Raw genomic sequence first — 20004 nt, forward strand, 5'->3', positions numbered from 1 at the left:
CAATGTACCATCTTTCTCATTCCTAATCCTCTTCAGTAATCCTAATCCATTTCAGACCTGTAACCTTTCTTAAGCATCACATGGGAGAGGATTCTTAAGGCTGCTCAGAACTGTGCAGTAAGTAAATTGAAGGGTCTGTGCTTGTTGCAGAGCAGCACGTATGTTGTGTACTGCAGGTGCTGAAAGCAATGGCAATTTCTGCTGCATGCCCAAGAGAACAGCTTGCTTGATCATTTAGATCTCAGGAGGAATTTCTAAATCTGTAATCAAGTAAATCACTTCAGAGATTATTGATCACTTTGCGTACTGAATGCTGGTTATATAAGCAAACAAACAATTATTTAAGAAGTGGAGAGCTTTTATGTTTATTTTAATAAATCCTTAAGCTAGAAATTGGTGGCAAGGTAAGTTTTATTTTTCTTTTCTCTGCAACTGTTTTGTCTTCAGTAGTTACTTGGTGAGGTGAAATGTCCTTTCTATATATCACTTTTTCTAAGTGAAATTCTCCTTTTTGGCACTGCAGTAACTGTGCAGGTGCAGAGTTCAGTGCATGTGTAAAATTAACCACGTTTCACTGTCTTGTTTCCAGCTACAAGCAAAGCTTAGTCTGTTGTACACGTGGAGCAGGGGTATTTACTCTAGGAGGGAAAGGAAGGATCATCACTTTCCCTGGTGCTAGCATGCATTTTTATTCTTGTCAAAATTATTTTCTATATGTTGTTGTTTTTCTACTAGCAGAACTTAAAATTTGTTTAAATTTTGCATCTCTCACTGTTTTATTCCTAGTAAACATTCAGTCTGTTTTATCCTCTCGTTGCCGTCTAGATTCTGCTCATCTCTTCCCTTGGTCATCCAAATATCTGTAAAATTTACAAGCTAGTGGGGATTCTGTTGTGCATATGACATGTGAACGTGTTGTCTTTCTTAAGAAGTGCATTGTTTTAGAGTTAACTTTGCATGGCGGAGTAGTTTGTTGCTCCTTTCAGGATTTTGATTCAAGTAGGTGGAGCCCCAAATTCTGCACAGATCTGTAATCTGGACGAGCTCAGTGATGTGACAGAGTGTAGAATTTAATTCAAAATGGTGTCATAGGTTTTCATTTTGTAAGAGTTGATACTTGCAGTTAAGCCTGGAAATTTACCTAGGTTTTTGTTGTTGCTCTTCTTTCCTTCTTTCCTTCCTTCTTTCTTGTTGATGCAGAGGGATTTATGCAAGTTTTCCTTTATTGGGTTTTATGTGTTATTTTATCATGGGGTAGTATTAAACAGATCAGCAGCCTGTGTTGCAAAAGGAAGTGTGTTAGCCCATGTCTGTGGAGGTGTATGTGGGGTATGACTGTAGAAGTTTCTTCTGCCTTTCAACGCCAACTGGTGAACAGGGAATATGCATCAATATGTGTTTGTGGTCCTCTGCTGAGGCACTGAGCTTTATTGATCTGTTAGTTGCCTATATCTATGTGCAGCTCTTGAGTCTATGTCTTGTTCGGTTGTGTTTTTGGTGAGAAACGAGTGGGCAGCCAGTTGTTTCACAAATGCACTGTTTTATCTCAGCTAGTTGTTTAATACAGCCTGTATTTGAGGTGATGCCACCATTGAATTTCACCATGTCATTCAGGCTGCATCCTTATGGACTCCTACACTGCAACTTTTCCTTGCAAACAGGGTTTTAGGTATGGGGGGTCGTATTTCACTATGGGATGGATGAGGAAGGATCAGAGGTGCTGAGCGGTTGGGTTAGCTCTATTTCTTCCTCACTCAACCCACCCTTGAAGCAGGTATCATTCCTTTGGATTCTCTGGCTTATTGCTTTGCACGCCTTTGCTCAGGCTGTGGCCCTCAGAAGAATCTGTGGGTAACAGAAGTTTGCAGCTGCAGGAATTGGTTGGGAGAGACCTGTTAACCAGATAAGAGATGTAGGTAAGTGCTAGTGCCTGTGCTTGATATCTGCAGGTGCTCCTAGGGTACACTAACACAGACTACCCCTCTGTACAGATGGCCAAAATTCATGTTTAAAGTAGAGCTGTCCAAACAACAAATGCTTGTGGTTTTGATGTTGTTGTTTTTTGCGTTTTTTTTTTTTTTTTCAGGGGAAAAGTTTTATTTTGTTTCTCCAGAAGTGATCTCAAATCCAAGATCATGTTTTATCAAAACATGTAGGTAGTACCCCTGAATACACTGTAGGCAAGCAAGGTACCTACCTCTGTACCTGAGCACACATTTAAAATAGGTTCTTTGGTTTTTAAAACTCATCTGGCAGTGTTCTAGTTCCTGAAAAAGGATTTTTTTCTCATGCTGGCTGGCATTTTTAAAGGTATCTTTAAAAGTGCTCACCTCTTCTGAAAAGTTGAAGCATCCAGCTTCCTTTGAGGCTGGTAGTATCAGGTTTTGAAGCTAGGCACGTAAGCTGTGTTGACCTCCACTGTGGAGGAGCAACTGTCCGCACTAGCCATGCTTCAGGGTTTTTTCTTGGGCATGGCTTGAATCTGCTCCAGTGGACTGAGCTCCTGTTTAGTAGCCAGATTGTGTCCTCTGGTGTCTTTCATCTGAAAGGAACCCGTGTCATGCTGTTTCGGACTGCTCTGCCAGGTGTACCAGAACGCACTAAGTGGAGATGATTGGGGATGTCTGTTTCTAAAGCAAGCTGCTGATACAGAACAGATCATTCCTATCATTGCTTCTCTGGGGAGCTAATACTTGGTGAAATCTTCAGGTATTTCTCTTTGAAAAGACATCTTTATGTGAAAATCCATATGGAAATTATAAGTCTACACACAGAGTTTCTGAACTTGAAAATCTGTTTCTCCTGAAATGGGCTTTTCCCTGTATAGGAGGTGACAAATAAGAGCCTTACATGCTAGCAATTCTGATTTATTTTTTTTTCTGTGCAATTGTCCATTTGAGTAGTTAATGATCTGAAAAGTTGTCGGAGTACCTGCATATGAAAAAAAGACTATAAAGCACCAGATGTGTTTGGGCATAATTTGCAGTGATTTCAGGCCACTTTTGACACTGATATGCAACAATATTGTTAGACTAAAACTAGAGTGACTGGTATTTTGTTAAGGACATTGTAAGTTATCTTCCCATTGCATCATCCGGTTAATGTGAAAATGCCTTTGTGCATTTCAGCATTCTGGGCAAGATAGAGAATTTCAGCATTTATCTAGAAACTTTCTGTGCTGATGTTTTGTTTAGCATGGATCATCATCCTGAGCAAGCACTGTGCACATGTACCTTATACAACACTGGACACGTTCCTTCAATTAGCCTTTCTGCAGATCTGTAGGCAAAAGGGCTGCAAGAGGTGAGAGAAGGGAAGGGCTTTTCCCTCCCCTGCTGAGAAGAAGTGCCTCTGCTGCCCTGACCCTTCAAAAGCCTTTAAAATTTTGTGCTAGCACCAGACCTAATATCGTTACCACGATATTAGGTGATTTTTTCCTTCCTTTCCTTTCTCAGTTTTCTTTCTCTCTCCAGTTCTGTGGCAGAATAAAAAATTTTATAAATCTTATGTGATACAGCCTGGGACTACTGTCGTGGTCATCCATGGAGTTTTATTTTTCCTACATTTTTTACTTCCCTCAGAGGAAATGTGTCTGACAAAAAAAGGCATTTTGATTGTCCTCAAAGTGAGAAGTTTCAGAAATTGACTTATTCTTGAAACAGGATCCTTTTGCTCTGAACAGAGTTTTCTGCAGCAGTGAGGTGAACAAAAGTCTGGCTGTCCTGTCCTTTTATACTGGCCAGGATCTGAGCAATTGATGGCATAATACACCCCGACACTCAAGCAGATCCATGAGGTGAAGAAAAGCAGTATTTATTTCACAAAGCTGATTATTTTCTTATGATAGCTAATTGTTATTTTAGACTTATCTCCCCTCTAGCTGTGGAACTACAAATAGATTTAAATACCATATATATGTTTGTCCCTTGTAATGAGAGTTATCCTTCAGAGATGGTATATACATAAATATATTTGCATATTCTGAGTGTTACTGAATCAACTTAATTATTTTAATGCTTCCAGATCAGTATAAAAAAATCTTGATTTTTTGCTATATGGCAAATGACTCAAATATGCAGTCATGTAGTATTTTAGCACCTTTTACTTCATCTGGGTGCTTCAGCTGTGCATGAGTAACGGGGGTGGTAGCATGAGGATTTGGAGATGTGGTCTGCTCTTAATGCTCAGTCAAGCATATTTTACTGTACCATTTGAACTGAAGGTTCACATCAAAGAGCCATATTGCTAAAAGTATAGGAGTCTAAAATTAGGTATATGAAATATTGTGTGAGTACCTGAATGCCTGGTTTATACATCTACTGTACAATTACAGTACCTAGATACGTAATCTCTGATATTTTTATCCAATTGGCAAAGGTGCTGGAATTATTCCTGTTCATATAGCTGGGTTGAAATTTTAAACAGCAAGACAGAAATCCTCATCTCAGACTGTCTAGAAGACAATAAAGTAGTTTGAGGAACGTGGTAGTAGAAGATGTACTTGGGCATAAGACAGGACATCTGCTTGTTGATCTTAATAAGTGTTAATATATTTAATTATAGACTCAGCACTGTGGGGCATGTTGCAGCAGTTTTGATTCTGATCGAATGCTTTCCTGCATCTCTCGCATGGTTTTGATGATACAGGGCCAGTCGGCAGCATTCTAGTACTGGTTGGAAAACATGGGATCTGGTAGTTCTGTAAATCCCAACTACAAGTACTCTCTGCAGAAGTCTGAAAATGGTGAGTGATTCTTTGAAATGTAATCTTTTCCTGTCTGCTCCTGCACGTGCTGTTGGAAGGTTGTGGTGGATTGGCTTCTTTTCTATGTTACTCCTTTTTCTTGATAGTACTGAGATGAGGTAATATCTTTCAGTCACGTCCTATGATGAGGAATTTCAGATGTCATGCAGAATACCAACACTAGACTCAGAAAATAACAGCTATCTAGACCCAGGATTAGATTAAAATCAATCAAAACCTGACCAGAAGTGAAGCAGCAATAAGCAGTTCTGTTGGAATTCAGATTAATTAATCAATTTCTGGCTAATTTGTGTGTGTTGGAACCTCATGTGCTGACAGGGTGAAAGATGAAAACACCCTGCTGCTTCTGGTGGGCTTCCTCTTCAAAGACTGTGTTAGGGATGTAAGACTGATAAAGCAGAAACATTAGCAAAGCCAAAATAAATGTGGTTCTAAAGAAGGAAAGATGCTGTGGGTAAGAAAAACTAAAAGTCAAAGCATGAAGAAAGAAAAAAAAAGACTAATTTTCTTTGTTGTTTCATTCAGTCATCAGCAGTAGCAGAACAGCAGTATGGTACAAACTATTTGCAAATGTTTTGAAAGCAAAACCAGTGATTGCTTTTAGAAATTAGGAGAGTGGAGATAATGTTGTGACTCAGCATTATGTATTTGTAATTTTTGTTTATTAAAAGTCTCCACCTTTTCTTTAAGTTAGAGTTGTCTACTGCCAGTAGCACCAGAGAACCAAGGAGTTTCTCAGGAAGTTCAGGGTGATTTTATGACAGGGGCTTGTTCATAACATAGAAAGCATAACATAAAACTAATTAGATTTGAAACCCTCCATTAAATCTGATACCTCATCAACAATTTCCAATGGCAGTAAAATCTTTGTCAATTTCTTGTCTCTCCTTTTTTAAATCCTTCAGATTTGGTGATCTGCAGAAGTGGAGCTAGCAGCTCAGGAGTTTCCAATGTAACCACTGGGCTCTGCCCTGCCTGCTGAGGCTGGAGCTCTGCACAAGTTGTGATGAGGGAGCAGGCCAGACCTTCTGCTGGTACCAGCTGGCACAGAGCAGGGCTGTGCTGACAGGGCATCAGCTGCCTCTGTCTGCTGTGGGGCCTCTGGTTCTCTTGCCTAGGTTGTGGAGAAGTGGTAGAAAATACCCATGGTGTAAATGTTGCCATTTCCCTGCATAGATGTGCAACTTAATCTTCATTAAATAAACCTGTATGATAGGGAGAACCTGGGCTGCATAAGTATCTGCCAGGTTAAAGAGAATGTTTTCTGGCTTGTATTCTCATTAATTAGAAGTTAAAATGTAGATAAAAATAATTTCTTATGATAGGCTTTCCATTTCTTAGAACGAGGTCTCCTTTTTTTTGTTGGAGCTGTTGTTAAAATCAGCTTGTAGCTATCTACTTGTATTTCTGCAGTGCCTTCTCAGGAAATCATACTTTGCTGGCACTTGCAAAAGACCTGAAAGGATACTTGTGGGACGCTCACTTTCAGGCAATTGGTTTGGTTATAAATGGTTGCAGAGTACGAAGGCAGTATTTGTTCACAGCTGATTTGTGAACTACACTGCTGGCATGAACAGGCAGGCGTAGCTGAGTTTGGGTGCTGCCACTTTGGCACACATGCAGTAGCTTATGTGTTGATGTATGATTCAGTTTACTTCTTGGATCCTCATAAAATGTGGATAAATCTCTTTCTCTTCCTTTTTTATTATTTTTTTTTCTAAACTAGTACAAACACTCCCAGATGCAACTCACCCAGGTAAGCTGGTAAATTAGAGTACCTGGCTTTTTCAGTTGCAGAGTCAATCTATGTAAAAGTAGTACTAAAAAAAAATAAATTATGCCTTGCCCATCTGGAGCTTAAAATGCTGTGGATGATGGTATATGTGCTCAGTGTGTGCTTGGTGACCAATCTTTCATTGATTTTATTTTTTTAATCTGTAAAAGGATCTGGTTTTCATTGGTATATGTGCAGTCATAGCTATACATTTCTTCTCAGGATTCACTTGAAGTATATCTGGCTCCTGCTGCAGTAATTGGATGTTATATCTGCTGTTAGGGGAATGCAACATGTTCAGAAGTTATTTATTTTAGAGTGATTGGGACTGTGCTTCTGGCTACATGCCAGCCAAATTGCTGTACAGGGAGTAAGGCAGCTAGTGTGAAAGATATAAAGGAGGCTTGAAGAAGTAGCATCGGGTACACAAAAGGCAGGAAACAAAGTCAGCTTTTTAAAACTTTCTCATAGCCCAGCAGATCAGAAAGCGTTTTCTCAGCAAGATATAAAGCCCAGACAAAGTCTAACATAAGTTATTCTCAAATTAAGGGTAACCAATCTTACCTTCTTGCCCATGACTTCACTGTGACTCAGTTCCCCGTCTGCTCAACAGCAATAGCTCTTCCGTGCTCTGCACCTCCTGGTGGTTTTACAGTAAAATAGATTAGAAGGATTATTATTTTCAATACATAAGCCATTGGGATATCTTCTTTACCTAAAGGTCAAGCAGTGTTTCCTGCTGAAGTACATCAGGTTTTTACATAATTAATACAAGCTAATTGAATTAATATGATCTCTTTGTCTCTTGCCAGCACTTAGCAGCCTTTGGGGTAGGGGTGGGGGGGATTTTCTTTTTAATCAAGCTTTTTCATTCCACACACCCAATTAATTGCTCTGCCTGCTCTGGTGAACATAGCAGTGCTCTCTCACAAACCATATGCCAAGGGAACACAAGCTTCTGCAGCAAGGCTAACTCTTGTCTTCATTTGAATTTGGGGCCAGCCTCTAGATAGAGCAGTTGTCCCTCTCCCAGCTGAAGCTGACGCAGAGAAGTGCTTTTAGAAAATGTTTTAAACACAGGACTCTAGGAGTGAACAGAAAGAGCACTGAGCCTAATAAAAAGAGAGAGACCAAGTAGCAGAGTTGGCAAGGTGATATAAAGTAACCAGGCAATCCAAATGGGGTCAAGACCAGCTAAGGAGGATGTAAGAGTTTCCAGGGGTACATAAAGTTCTGCTGCAGAATTTGAAAAAGTAAATGGAAAACTGTACCACTGTGCTTTATTTTAAAGTACACTGCTTTATCTTAAATCACTGGATCTGGGGAAATATGGGGGAATTACGATATTTTGAACACAAGGCCATATGGCCATCATTTGGAGGCAAGAGCCTGGTGCCAGTGCTGGCTATAGATTGACCCATGACCAGAGAGACCTGTGAATTCCTGGCATTTCCCTCCTTCTGTATCATTAAGTGGATGAAGGGCTGTTTTCCTCTTTCCACTACATGTGTTAATTCAGTCCAAGATAATAACACCTTAACATTTACACTAGAACAAATCACACCTGAAGTTTGCCCAGAACTACAGAAGCTGAGGTATTTATTTGGCATAAAGGAAGGGAGATAAAACCTGTATTTTTGAGGTTCTTTAGACCTCAGTGTCTCATTTTCCCTCGTAACATCTTGTGTAGCCTCAGTCTAGTGTATGGTTTCCTGAAGCCCCAGTACCTAGACTATAAGGGGGACGTGAAAATGATGAAGGTGGATGGAAAGGGATGAAATTGTGCTTTAACACTGAAGAATTTGTTTGGACCTTTAGGCCCCAATAAGTTGTTACCACAGGTGCTGAAGAGATGGCAGTGATGGTTAGAAGCTCTTCAGAGCAGAGTCAGATCCCCTCTTGCAACAGGGTGAAAAGAAGTGGGTGTTCTGTTATTCCTAATATTTAGGCACCAGAACACCCTTTCCAAATACTTGCTCCTGGAAGAGAAAGGTCCCTCTTGAGTTTTCAGGGTCAGGAAAGGAGAAGAAGCGGAATATCTCAGCTGCTGTGGCCACTTGCAGCTCACCAGGCTGTTTCTGTTTTTGTCCCCTAGCTTTCAAGGCAGCCGTTTTGATCCAAAGGTGGTACCGGCGCTATGTTGCTCGGCTGGAAATGCGCCGACGTTGCACTTGGAGAATCTTTCAATCCATTGAGTATGCCTGTGAGCAGGATCAGATCAAGGTAAGGTGCTAAGGAAAAGAGTGAGTGGGAAGAGACATCCTCTTTTGGTGATTTTGGTACTGGCTGAAGCTTAATTCCCAGCTTTCTGTCTGAATGCAGCCTCTCTGTGCTGAAGCTAGCTAACGGTACACTATTTTTAGGGCAGAAGCAGGCAGCTTCTTCCTATGTGGGTGTGTAAGATGTATCATGATTTTTAGGACCCTAATTTACGGAGGGAGAGAAATAAGACTCTGCCTGAAGGTTTGCAAGGACTGCTGCTGTAAAAGTGGCAGTAGTAGAGTAGCCTGGGGAGGAAAGAGCATCGTGTATTAGGAAAACTGCGTAACCTTGTGCCTCCATGTGTCAGGAACTTTACAACTTTGTGTTAAATTTAGAGAGGGTTGTTATTTGTGAGTGTGGGATTTTATTTGTTTGGGTTTTGGTTTTGATTTAATGAACTCTTGTCTCCTTTGGAGCCTAGTCCCTCTTCCCTCTTGGAGAACACTGTGGCCTGCCATTATTTGCCATTCTGGGAGGCAGGGCCCCTTCTGCGAATTCTCAAACAGAAGGATGCTCTCTCTGCCACAGATGCATTTGTTTCTGTCTACTGGCTAGTAAGCCTGCAAGTGCTTTGGTGTACCAAAGATTGGGTTTCGTGCTTCTTTTCTGCCTATCAATTTCCTGCATGCTTGTGTGTGTGATGAAATGCTAAGAAATGAACCTTGAAATAAACTTATAAGGAGCATTTAACATCATCAGCCCTGTCCTGAGTCTGAACTCAAGAGGCAATCCTTGTTTTGTATTAACTTTGCTTGATGTTCTCTTATACGGTTGCCTTGCTGTTGAGCAGGGAGAGGGCTTATGGGTGTTCTGTCTGTATGGCTGAAGGGAAAGCTACTACTTTTACTTAATTACAAGAAATATCAAACCAAATAACTACAGTCTGATTTGTTGTACATGCCAGAAAACATGAGAAGGGCATGGGCAGGTAATACTTGTAAAAAGATCTTGTCAGCTTCCCACTCTACGTAATTTCCAGTGGGTGTTGGGGATGTTCCAGAGTGAATGATGATGGGCTTTGTCTCTTCTTGCAGCTTCACAACTTCTTCAGCTACCTCATGGACCACTTCACACCAAGCAGCAGTAAAGAGAGTAAGTTTGTGTGTGTCTTTTGTAGACTCCCTACAAATTTGAATAGGGACTGAATTACAAGGACAATGTAAGAGCTGTGCAAGCAATGTGGGGTAATTCCTACTCCTTAAGAGCTAGAAGGGGGAATAAAACCTCAGCATGTTTTCTAAGAGCACTATTAGAAATCTGCCCTTTTTTCAGTCATCCCCGGTAACCAGCACTCTGCAGAGTCCATTTCTGAAGCTATAGAAGATCTGTCTCTAGGGAGATGCTTCAGATTATCTACATTATTTAGTTTCTCACCTATAATGGTGGGGGGAAAGAAGTGCAGTGGGAACCAATAGGGTATCTTTCTGAACCTGCAGAGAGCACTGTATATTATTTCTTAGTGCTGGGAGCTTGCTAATGAATTTAGGTCTGAAATCTGGTTATAAGATGTTACAGCAATTAAAAAAAAATATGCAAAACTGAGAACGTGGTTGCAGGTTTAGAAAAAAACAGTGTAACATAGGAGACAGCTCCTCATTATAATTTTGCATGCTTTTTGCTCTTGCCTAAAGAAACAGCTTTTCCCTAACAAAACAAACAAACAAACAAACAAAAAAAAACAAAACAAAACAAAACAAAACAAAAAAAAACAAGAATGGTGTATTAACTTTTTCTTGTCTCTTTCTTTTTTTAAATAAACAATCCAACCAACCAACCTGTCATCCAGGGGATTTTATCAGTCGCATGTTCATAAGTGGGGAAAGCTTCAAAGAGGCTGAGCTGGAAAGGTACTGCGACTATGAATCCATGGAGGTGCCAGACTCCTACACTGGACCCCATCTCTCTTTCCCCCTCCTTCCTGACCATGCGACTGCCTTGCTGGAAGCTTTCAAACAGAAACAAGTAAGGATCCCAAAAGGAACCACACTTTCCCCTTCTGCATATAGAGGTGTGGGACAGATGATTTGTTTTTAGACTTCATAGAAACTAAACTGATTTGAATATGAGAAGCTGGCAGGCTGTTAAGGAAAGTGGGTAGAAATGATCTGGTAGCTATTTCCCAGGGCAAACTTTCTTCTTTTCAGAAAACACAGTTCTAACAAAAACACAAAATTTTTGTAGTTAATGTGCCAGTGCTAACCTTAATTTCATTTCAAAAGGGAAAAGAAAAAAATACAACAGTCCATGTTGAAACATTCTTTTGTCATTTTTTGTTGCAATGCCTCTATTTGTAGGAATGTATAGGATGGCCCAAGTGGAAAGAAGTGATCAAAATTATGTTTTGTGCCATGCATATCCAATTCGTGGGGAAAAAATATATATTTTAAATCTAAGATAGAATTGTGTGTGGTTTTTTATTATTATTATTTTTTTATTTTTTTTTTTTTATTAGGAAGTCCATTACCAATTCAGCAAATCTAATGAGTGGAGTCCTTGTACAATTGTTCTGCCTCCATCCCTCAGATGAGGTGCTGAACAGCAAAATAGGTCAAAATAGGTCCAAACCTCCCTTCCCCAAACAAATTCAGACTTGTAAAGCAAAGCCTCTAGAGCCCTGACTAACATTAAATTCTTCCTCACTGGCTTTGAGGGAACGTATTTATGCAGGTCACATGGCAGGTCAGAATCTGGCCTTATGTGGAGAATGCAAAGAAAGATGTAGAAGATAGCAGCTTCTTACCTGTGATGCCAGGCTGGAGCTTCTGCTCTAGGGGATGGTGTTGCATAGCGGATATAGTTTTGACCATAGGGTTTCGCTGCCAGCTGTGCTGATGCCAAGGCAGTGCTGCTTTGGACAAGACTCTTCCATTCTGCTTTTGCCTGGTATTTGTGCTGTCTTGTTTGCAAACCTGAAGGTCAGCTCTGACTGTTGTGATGGGTCCTTGGGGCCTTTGCAGGCAGCTGAGTTGCTGCTCAGAGCTTTAATTCCTTCGCTTTCTCCTAGTAGCAGCTCCACGCTCGCTATGTCTTAAACCTTCTGCATGAGACCAGGAAGCACCTCAAGCAGTTGCCAAACATCAGTCACGTCTCCACCTGCTACAGCGAGGAGGTCACCGTGTGCGGTACGTCTGGGTGGGAGGGCACTGCACAGTCTTTGGAGGGAGAGTGCTTAGGTGGAAGGGATGGAAAATTGGTACTGTTCAAATGTGGAACAGAACTGCAGTCTGTATGTAAAAGGTGTATTGAGAGGCAGCTGGGGCTGCCTTTAAAATGTCTGGTAAAATACCTTATGGTGCTGTATTTGAGCTGCTGTCGAGACTGGCCTGAACATTGGCGGGAGCAATTCTCCATTGTGGCCTCATTTCTGCTTGGTCTGGAAGAGGACGGTTTGATAATTGCCCCTTGATGGCAGCGGTTAGCTTGCCATAGCCTGCTGTAGCAGCAGTGTTGTCACAGCAATTATAAAAATGCAAAGAGAGGAGGAGGTATGAAAGGAGAGGATAAGGATATACATTTGTCTTAGCATAAAATGAGGGGTGCTGATGATGGCCTGTGGCTGTTACAATTGTTATACATTACCACAAAAATTTAGATTTTTTTTTCAACTGGATTTTTTTTGTTCTGTAACCCAGAACTTGGGATCCCTGTTCTAAAGCACAAAAACTGCACCCAGTCAAGGACTGGCCTCAAGGCTCATTTATTGTCCTGCTCTGTGCCCTGGAATTATTTAAGCAACCAAGTCCTGGAGCTGTTTTGGTTAAGTCTTCATAATTGGCAGTGTGTGCATTCAGATCCAGGATACTCACACATCTTTGAGTTGTATCAGATAAATTTGAAAGAGACAAAACTTTTCACCATTATTTTCCTGCTCTAAGACTAATGTTAAAACTTTGAGATATTTCTGAAAACCATGTGTTATGCACAGAATTTTGTGTGCAGTCAATAACACATTAAATGAAAATTTAGTTTGATTATTTTGTATGCAAACCTTTCTCCTGTGTAATGATCAAAGTCAAATAATTTCTTGTGCCATCCTGTGTCATTATAAGAGAGATGCACAAAGCTTCTGAAGCAGTTTGTTCTCACTCAGACTTCAGCTCAAGCCTTTATATCATGTCCTTTTGCTCTGGGCATGCTGCCTCAGTGTCAGGAATGTATTACTTTACTCTGGACCTTGAACTTCCTTTATAGAGATACTTTATAGAAAGTTATTTATTGGTGTCTTTTAAAGTTAAAAGTAAGCACACTGTGACTTGTCTTTTTGTGCCTGTTAGGAGATTTGCATGGCCAGCTGGATGACTTGTTCCTCATATTTTATAAGGTAGGCTCCATACTTGGTGAGACTGCCCAGGCATTGTAAGAGGTATCACATGGGTCATGCTGAGAAGCATTTGCAAAACTGGGCCCTTGAGATGTAATTGTCCAGCTATTTTGATCGGTTTTAAATGGCTTCACAAAGCAAAAGCTTATTCTCTTGCTGACTTTTAAATGTGTAAGAACTGTTATGGTAGACATGTACATTTGGCAGGTGCTAATGGATATTTTTGTAAGTCCTGACACCAATGGCTCCATCTCCTGACTCCGTTTTCACTTCTCAGTGCATTTACCACTGGGAGCCTACAGGATAAAAATAAGAGTTAGGATCTATTGTAGAAGGTGACTTGGGGTAACAGTGAGTGTGCAGCTAGTGGGGAGGTATATTTGAGCGTCACGGGGAGGCCTCTCTAGTAACATCTGCCTGTCCCTTGTTTTTTGCAGAATGGCCTTCCTTCCCCTTCCAAGTCCTACGTGTTCAATGGGGACTTTGTAGACAGAGGCAAACAGTCCCTTGAGATCCTTATCATCCTCTTTACCTTCCTCTTGATCTATCCAAAAGAGGTTCATCTCAACCGTGGGAACCATGAAGATCACATGGTCAACTTACGGTATGGGCTCTGTGTGGGACTGATCACAATGTCAGTGGCGTCGCTGCAAAATCTCACTGAACTTCCTTTCTTCTGTTCCTACAGGTATGGTTTCGCCAAGGAAGTCATGCAGAAATACAAGGTAGGAACATGTTTGTGTCTCCTTCAGCACATGAGACACAGGCTTTGAAGGTTCGATGCTTCATCTTTTCCTTTCTGCCCTGTCCTCCTAGGTGCATGGGAAGAAAATCTTGAAGATGATTCAGAATGTCTTCTGCTGGCTCCCCCTGGCCACCCTGATTGATCAGAAAGTCCTCATTATACATGGAGGCGTCTCTGATACCACTGACCTGGACATGCTGGAGAAAATTCAAAGGAACAAAGTAGGTTTTATTTCCTCGAGACAACAGTGTTGCTGATTTATGGTTGGAGAGCTTACTCCTGTGTGTCAGCTTGGATGTTGACAAATGTAAAGGATGATCTTCCTAGCCAAAAAGTGTGTTTAGGTACAGGCTCGGGGTGCACTGCTTTGGTTTAATAGGATGCGTGCAGGAGGTGTGAAGGGAAAAGGAGTTTTCGATTTCTGGAACTCGAGAGGATCGGTTATAGCCAGCTAACTGGTGGACAATGGCATTGGGTAAACAGATGTGCTGGTGCTGACAGTAAAAACATAGCAACAACAGGATTTTGTCCTATAGTTCTTTAGATTGTTTAGCTTCTTTTTTTTTTTTCTTTCTTTCTTTCTTTCTTTTCCCCCCCCACTATTTTTAGAGGGATTGTGACAAGTCATTAACTTGCGTCTGCCTCTCTGTAGTTGACAAATACTACTTCCCTTCACCAGATCTAATGGCAAGCACCTGCTTTAGCGATTGATCTTTCCCTCATTCTGCTGCCTAGTTCCCATTGCAGATTAAATCCATGTAATCTGTCTTTCATGAGTGTCTGAGCAGTACAAAGTCAATGAAGAAGAGATGGATCCGTAGTCAGGATGGATGTGTGGCCCCAGCTGTAAACCAAGAGTGGAACATCCTGAGAGGGTGGCACTAGTAACCTCCTACCATTAAACACCAAAGGCAATTGCGTTTCAGAGGCCTGTGTCACTTGACAGATTTCCAGTGGGAGATGCTAGAGCTAGAGCTCCAGCTTTCCAAGCGGTTTGACCATCTGTTTCCTTTCCTACCTCTTTCAGTTTATTTCTGTCTTGAGAGGGAAGAAAAGGAAGGAGTCAAACAGAAACGTGGAAATACAGGAGGTAAACGGGGAGAACGCAGAGGCTGACCCTGCAGGGAATGAAGCACTGCCCAGTTTACCCTTGCAGCCCCGACCAGCGCAGGCTCCCAGCATGGCCAACAGGCTGGAGTTCTCCAGGTGGGTCCGGCAGACGGTGCAGGAGCAAATCGAGTGGTGCCGCCGGCTGGTGGACATCAGTGAGTCGGAGGACGAGGAGCCCACCTACTCCAGCATGGTCTCCTTAACGGATTTGGATGCGCCGTGCTGGACTCGCCAGGAAGAGTGGAAGCAGGTGAGCGGTGTAAACGGGGCCCTGGCTTTGGTAGGTGCCTTCCACGGCTTTGTTCTCTGCCCTTACAAGGAATCTTGCTATAAAATGTGTGGGTCAGTGCCCAGACCTCTCTGCAGAGATATTTTTGCTGCTCTGTAAAGTGGATTTAAGGAGAAAGTCAATGCAGAGGTGCCAGAGGAGGACTGGTGCTAGCTGTGTTCTGCTGGTGCCTTTCTTTTAGCCTTGCAAGTCAGCCTCTTCACTGGGCTTTTGGCTTTCTGCACTCAAGGCTCTGTCTCAGCATCTGCCACCAGCACAGCATCTGTTGGATAAATCAAACTGCTGCTCAGGCACAGCGTGGGGTGACAGTTTTTTTTTGATTCACTGCAGGGGAGAGAAATAATAGGTGACTGACTGTACAGCCCAGTGGTTATATCCCTTGCTGTGTGCGTGGAGTATCTGAGGTCAGCTCTGCAGCTAATGAATGAGTGTGTCGTTTGCTGATGAGGGAGTTGTGATCTTGGATGCTAGAAGCACTCAGAGTACTAATGGGCTTCTGGTTTTATCCAGGCTGTGCAGTGAGATCACTAGGTGAATCGGAGCCTGGAAACTCCATTTCCTCTTTCTGTTGGATCAGTCTCTTCGTGAGCCTGCGTGCTGTGAAACCATCATTCCTTACCACACACTGCCCCTGACATCCTGGCATCACACACCTTATCAGCGTAAAGCTGTATATTGAGGTCAGGGTTAAAGAGATTAAACTTTAATCCTTGCAGTGGGTTACTGAGTCAGCACTTATATTAGTGGAGGCTGCTGAACATCCTGACCGGGGAGTAAAGGAGTTTAACACTAAGTCCACTCACGGCCCCAGGATCTGCCAAGCATTCTTGCTTTGGGGCATGTTTTGGGCTCAAGGAGGACAGGAAAGGCTTTTTGAAATCTAGCGGGATCAAAGGGAAAGCTTCTTTCAGGCCTGATTTATGAACACCTCTCTCCCCCAGGCACTTTTGAGTGTGGCTGTAGCTCCAGGCCAACAGTGTTGTCACCTCTGTGGTGGCTCAGGTCTGTGAGAGTCCTGCAAAGCAGTAAGGAGGTTCAGCGGGGATTCAGGAAACATCTCTGCATTATGCTAACAGCAGAAGTCCAGGCATGCAGAGATGGTGCTGTACTTGCTTAGTTGATGGGTGGTGGTTGACAAATACACATTATTCAGTGAACTTTTCCAATCCTTTCAGATTTTGGACATTCTCTGGAGTGACCCCATGCCTCAGGAGGGCTGCAGAGAAAATAAGGTGCGAGGTGGTGGCTGCTACTTTGGGCCTGACGTGACAGCAAAGATCCTTGAGAAGTACAACTTGCAGTTCCTCATCCGCTCCCACGAGTGCAAGCAAGAGGGCTATGAGTTCTGTCACAACCGCAAGGTTGGTGAGGGGCATGCTGTGAAGGATGCTTGGGTTTCCATCCTGCCAGGGCAGGGTTTCTGAGGTGTTTCATCTCAGCTCTTCATTTCTTCCAGTAGGGTTTTGTTAAATACATACAAAATCTTTGAGAGGCCGTATCAGGAGTTACTGAAATGTGCTCCCAGCTGAGATGTGAGGTCAGGGCAGTCTGAAGTCAGCCTCTCTGTCAGGGGGGCTGTTATGCAGGCAAAACACCTTCCTCTGCGTTGTAGCTGGGAAAAGATCTTAACCCATTTGTGCTATTGCCCCTGCTTAAAGCAGCTGTTTCTGAAGATGAAATATAAAAGCAGCATTAAATAAGCTGATGCAGCAAAATTTGGCTCTCAGAAGATTCAGGGTGACTTCAGTGACCTCAGCTGAGGCACCTGGACTCTGCTCACTGCAGTGGAAATTTGTCAGGAGTGCAGAAAAATCGCAGAACTCCAGCACATGGCCAGAACTACGCAAGGCCAGTGTCACCCGCGAGGAACTCTCACCTCACTTTTCCTTTTCCACATAAAACATTTTACTTTCACCATCTGTTGACTCCAGATGGGATGGGAGTTTTCACTGATGCATATATAACAGAGGATGCATGTACTGACTGTAAATGCCTCTCTTTTTGGGGTTAGGTACTGACCATATTTTCAGCCTCAAACTACTATGAGATCGGCAGCAACAGGGGAGCCTACGTGAAGCTGGGGCCGGACCTGGTCCCTCATTTTGTTCAGTACCAAGCCAACAAGACAGCCCACACTCTCACCATGACCCAAAGGCAAGGCTGAATATTTGTTGCTGAGTATTCACCAAGCCAAAATTCCCAAAGGGAAAACTTTGGGAGCTTTGAGAAAGTTTGGCTGCAGAGCTGAACTTTCACAGCTTGATTTACCAAATAAATAGCCCTAAAGGAAGATTCAAGCTTTGAGCAGAAATTACTGAGTGAGGTTCAGGGGGACAAGGAGGAAGTGTTACAAGAGCAGAAAGGGGTTTTTCATTACTGGCTGCTGATTTTCCAGCTTCTCTTTCCAAAGCCATGTTTCAATTTGTGACTCTTTGTTGCTTCACAAATTGCACAGCTGTTAAAAGCCCCTGTGACTGACATGGTAGAACCATTGAAACAAAAATGGGGAAACAAAAATGGGTAAACACAAACTGCAGAAGTTCGCTGGGATGGATTGTTTTTCCCTGAACTGGAGCTGCCTGCTGACACCTTGTAAAGGAAGGGTAACAGTTTCTGTGCTATGGCAGGGATTCACTGGATCAATTGGGGGAAATACTGCTCCAGACACATGCAGGGCAGTTGTGCGAGGGTCTGGGCAATCCACGGACAATGCAGAGGACTGGGAACATGCTTCTCTCTTTTCTGTATTCTTCAGAATCAGCAGAGTAGAGGAGTCAGCCTTTCGAGCCTTGCGGGAGAAGCTGTTTGCTCACACCTCCGCTCTCATCAGTGCATTCAAGGCATACGATAAGGACCATACAGGTAAATTTGAGCCACGAGCTGCTAAAATAATCCCCTTGTGGGATGGGGTCGAAGAGGCCAAGTTGGGTGCACGTCATAATCCTCAGGCTGCTTTTGTGCCAGCTAGGAGAGCTCTGCTGGTCAGGCAACTGAGTCATGGTGCTGAGGAGATCTCTCTGCATGTGCTTAGGGGGGAAACAGGGACAGGGCAGTCAGCAGAACAACTTCGTTGTGGGTGTACCTTCCCTAGCAGCAAATCATTCAAAAAAGTCCAGTTTAGCTGTTAGAGCAGCTGTTAACCTTGGGGCTTTTCTATGTTCCTGGGCCACCGAGGAACAACTAGTGGAGTTGCACAGCTCATAAGCTGCAGGGCACACATAGCTGTCAGTCACAAATTTATAAAGAAATATCCAAAGTCAGTGTGTCTTCACAGTGTTCAGAGGTTTGCAGTCCCACTGATTTGTTACGGTGGTCAAAAGCTGGCTGAGGCTGGAGGGGACAGCATGTGCTTGTGCCCTGCAGTGGCTGTTGCAGGCTGATGTCTGCATGGCCATGTTGGGTTTTTACCTATACCCAGGTGCTCAAGTGTACCATGGAGAAATGGAGCCATTGCTGGCAGTAGCACAGTAGCCGAGGATTTTTACTTTTAGAGCCGGCTGCGCTGCGGCTTGGTGTAATGGATCTTCTGGAGGTGGCCCTGTGCAGCAGCTAGAGGTGACAGTGGTGCAGCAGGTGAAACAAGCAACGCGCCAGCCATCTTTACGTGCTTTCAGCCACCAGCCTCTCAGAGGTCTCCATGGCTTTCTCTTCTCCTTACAGGAAGGATCACGCTGAGCAACTGGGCAACGGCAGTGGAGTCAGTCTTGCACCTGGGACTGCCGTGGCGAATGCTGCGACCACAGCTGGTGCGCACCACAGAGGATGGCATGCTGGAGTACAAGTCCTGGCTTGATGATTTAGCCATGGAGCAGCGGAGCCAAGAGGTAAGGACTCATATCTGTCAAAGTGTGCTGCAGAGCAGCTCACAAGGTCTCAGTGTGGGACAGGCAGGAAGGTTCCTGTAACGCAGAGCTGCACAGATGGTCCAGCCATCACAAACCCAGTTCATGAGGCACACACAATGTCCTGTGCACTGCTGGCTAACTCTTGAACGCAGTAGCTATTTTTACTTATGGGAGGGTCTGCAGTAACTGCTCAGAGAAAACAGAGCTGTTGGAATGGGTAGAAAGAGTGTCCATGTTGTCTTTCAGCGCATCCAGTCGAGCTTGCTGGAAGTCATTTATAGGAACAGATCCAACTTGGAGACCATATTCAGGATCATTGACAGAGATCATTCAGGTAAGGAGGCGTGCAGGGGGTGCCGGTCACTGTGTTGTGTTCCATTCTACTTTTGGTCTTTCTTATCTTCAAAGGTATTTATTTAATGGTTTAGGGCACACATCACCTTCCTTCCTACACTGTTTTTTTTTGGTTCTGGCAAGTTGTATTATGTCTCTTTGCTGCTTCTAAGTTGTATTTTATCCACTGTTCTTCACACTAGGAAGTTTAGTTGCAGCATGTGAAAGTCATTCCCTTCGTTTAGGGTAAGCAGGTAGTGAATCTGAGCAGGCGTACATCCCTGCACAGAGTAGGAGCTGGCAGCGTGGTGCTAAGGTGGCTGTGCCTTTTTGCCCTGCAGGTCTCATCTCATTTGAGGAATTCCACCAAACCTGGAAGCTGTTCAGCTCCCACATGAACATTGAACTCACAGACGACGGCATCAATGACTTAGTTCGCAGCATTGACTTCAATAAAGATGGAAACATCGACTTCAACGAGTTCCTTGAAGCCTTCCGCCTTGTCAAACAGACACAGTAGTGAGAATTCGGAGGGGATTGCCACGTCCAATGCCTTGTCT

At 43.1% G+C, this 20004-nt stretch overlaps 1 protein-coding gene across 1 annotated transcript; it reads left to right on the forward strand.

Moving 5' to 3' along the window:
* Window positions 1–4683: 4683 nt before the first annotated feature.
* On the forward strand, window positions 4684–19964 carry PPEF2 (protein phosphatase with EF-hand domain 2; the record flags this gene model as incomplete). The annotated part of the gene is made up of 15 exons (XM_084286711.1): window positions 4684–4744; window positions 8635–8762; window positions 9836–9893; window positions 10588–10763; window positions 11809–11923; window positions 13076–13122; window positions 13560–13847; window positions 13939–14088; window positions 14895–15227; window positions 16442–16627; window positions 17278–17420; window positions 18022–18128; window positions 18927–19090; window positions 19358–19445; window positions 19786–19964. 15 exons carry the CDS (start codon window positions 4684–4686, stop codon window positions 19962–19964), a joined length of 2223 nt encoding a protein of 740 aa, XP_084142837.1.
* Between the last annotated feature and the right edge of the window lie 40 nt (window positions 19965–20004).

Source organism: Netta rufina (assembly GCF_964035555.1).
Source record: "Netta rufina genome assembly, chromosome: 4".
Lineage (NCBI taxonomy): Eukaryota > Metazoa > Chordata > Aves > Anseriformes > Anatidae > Netta > Netta rufina.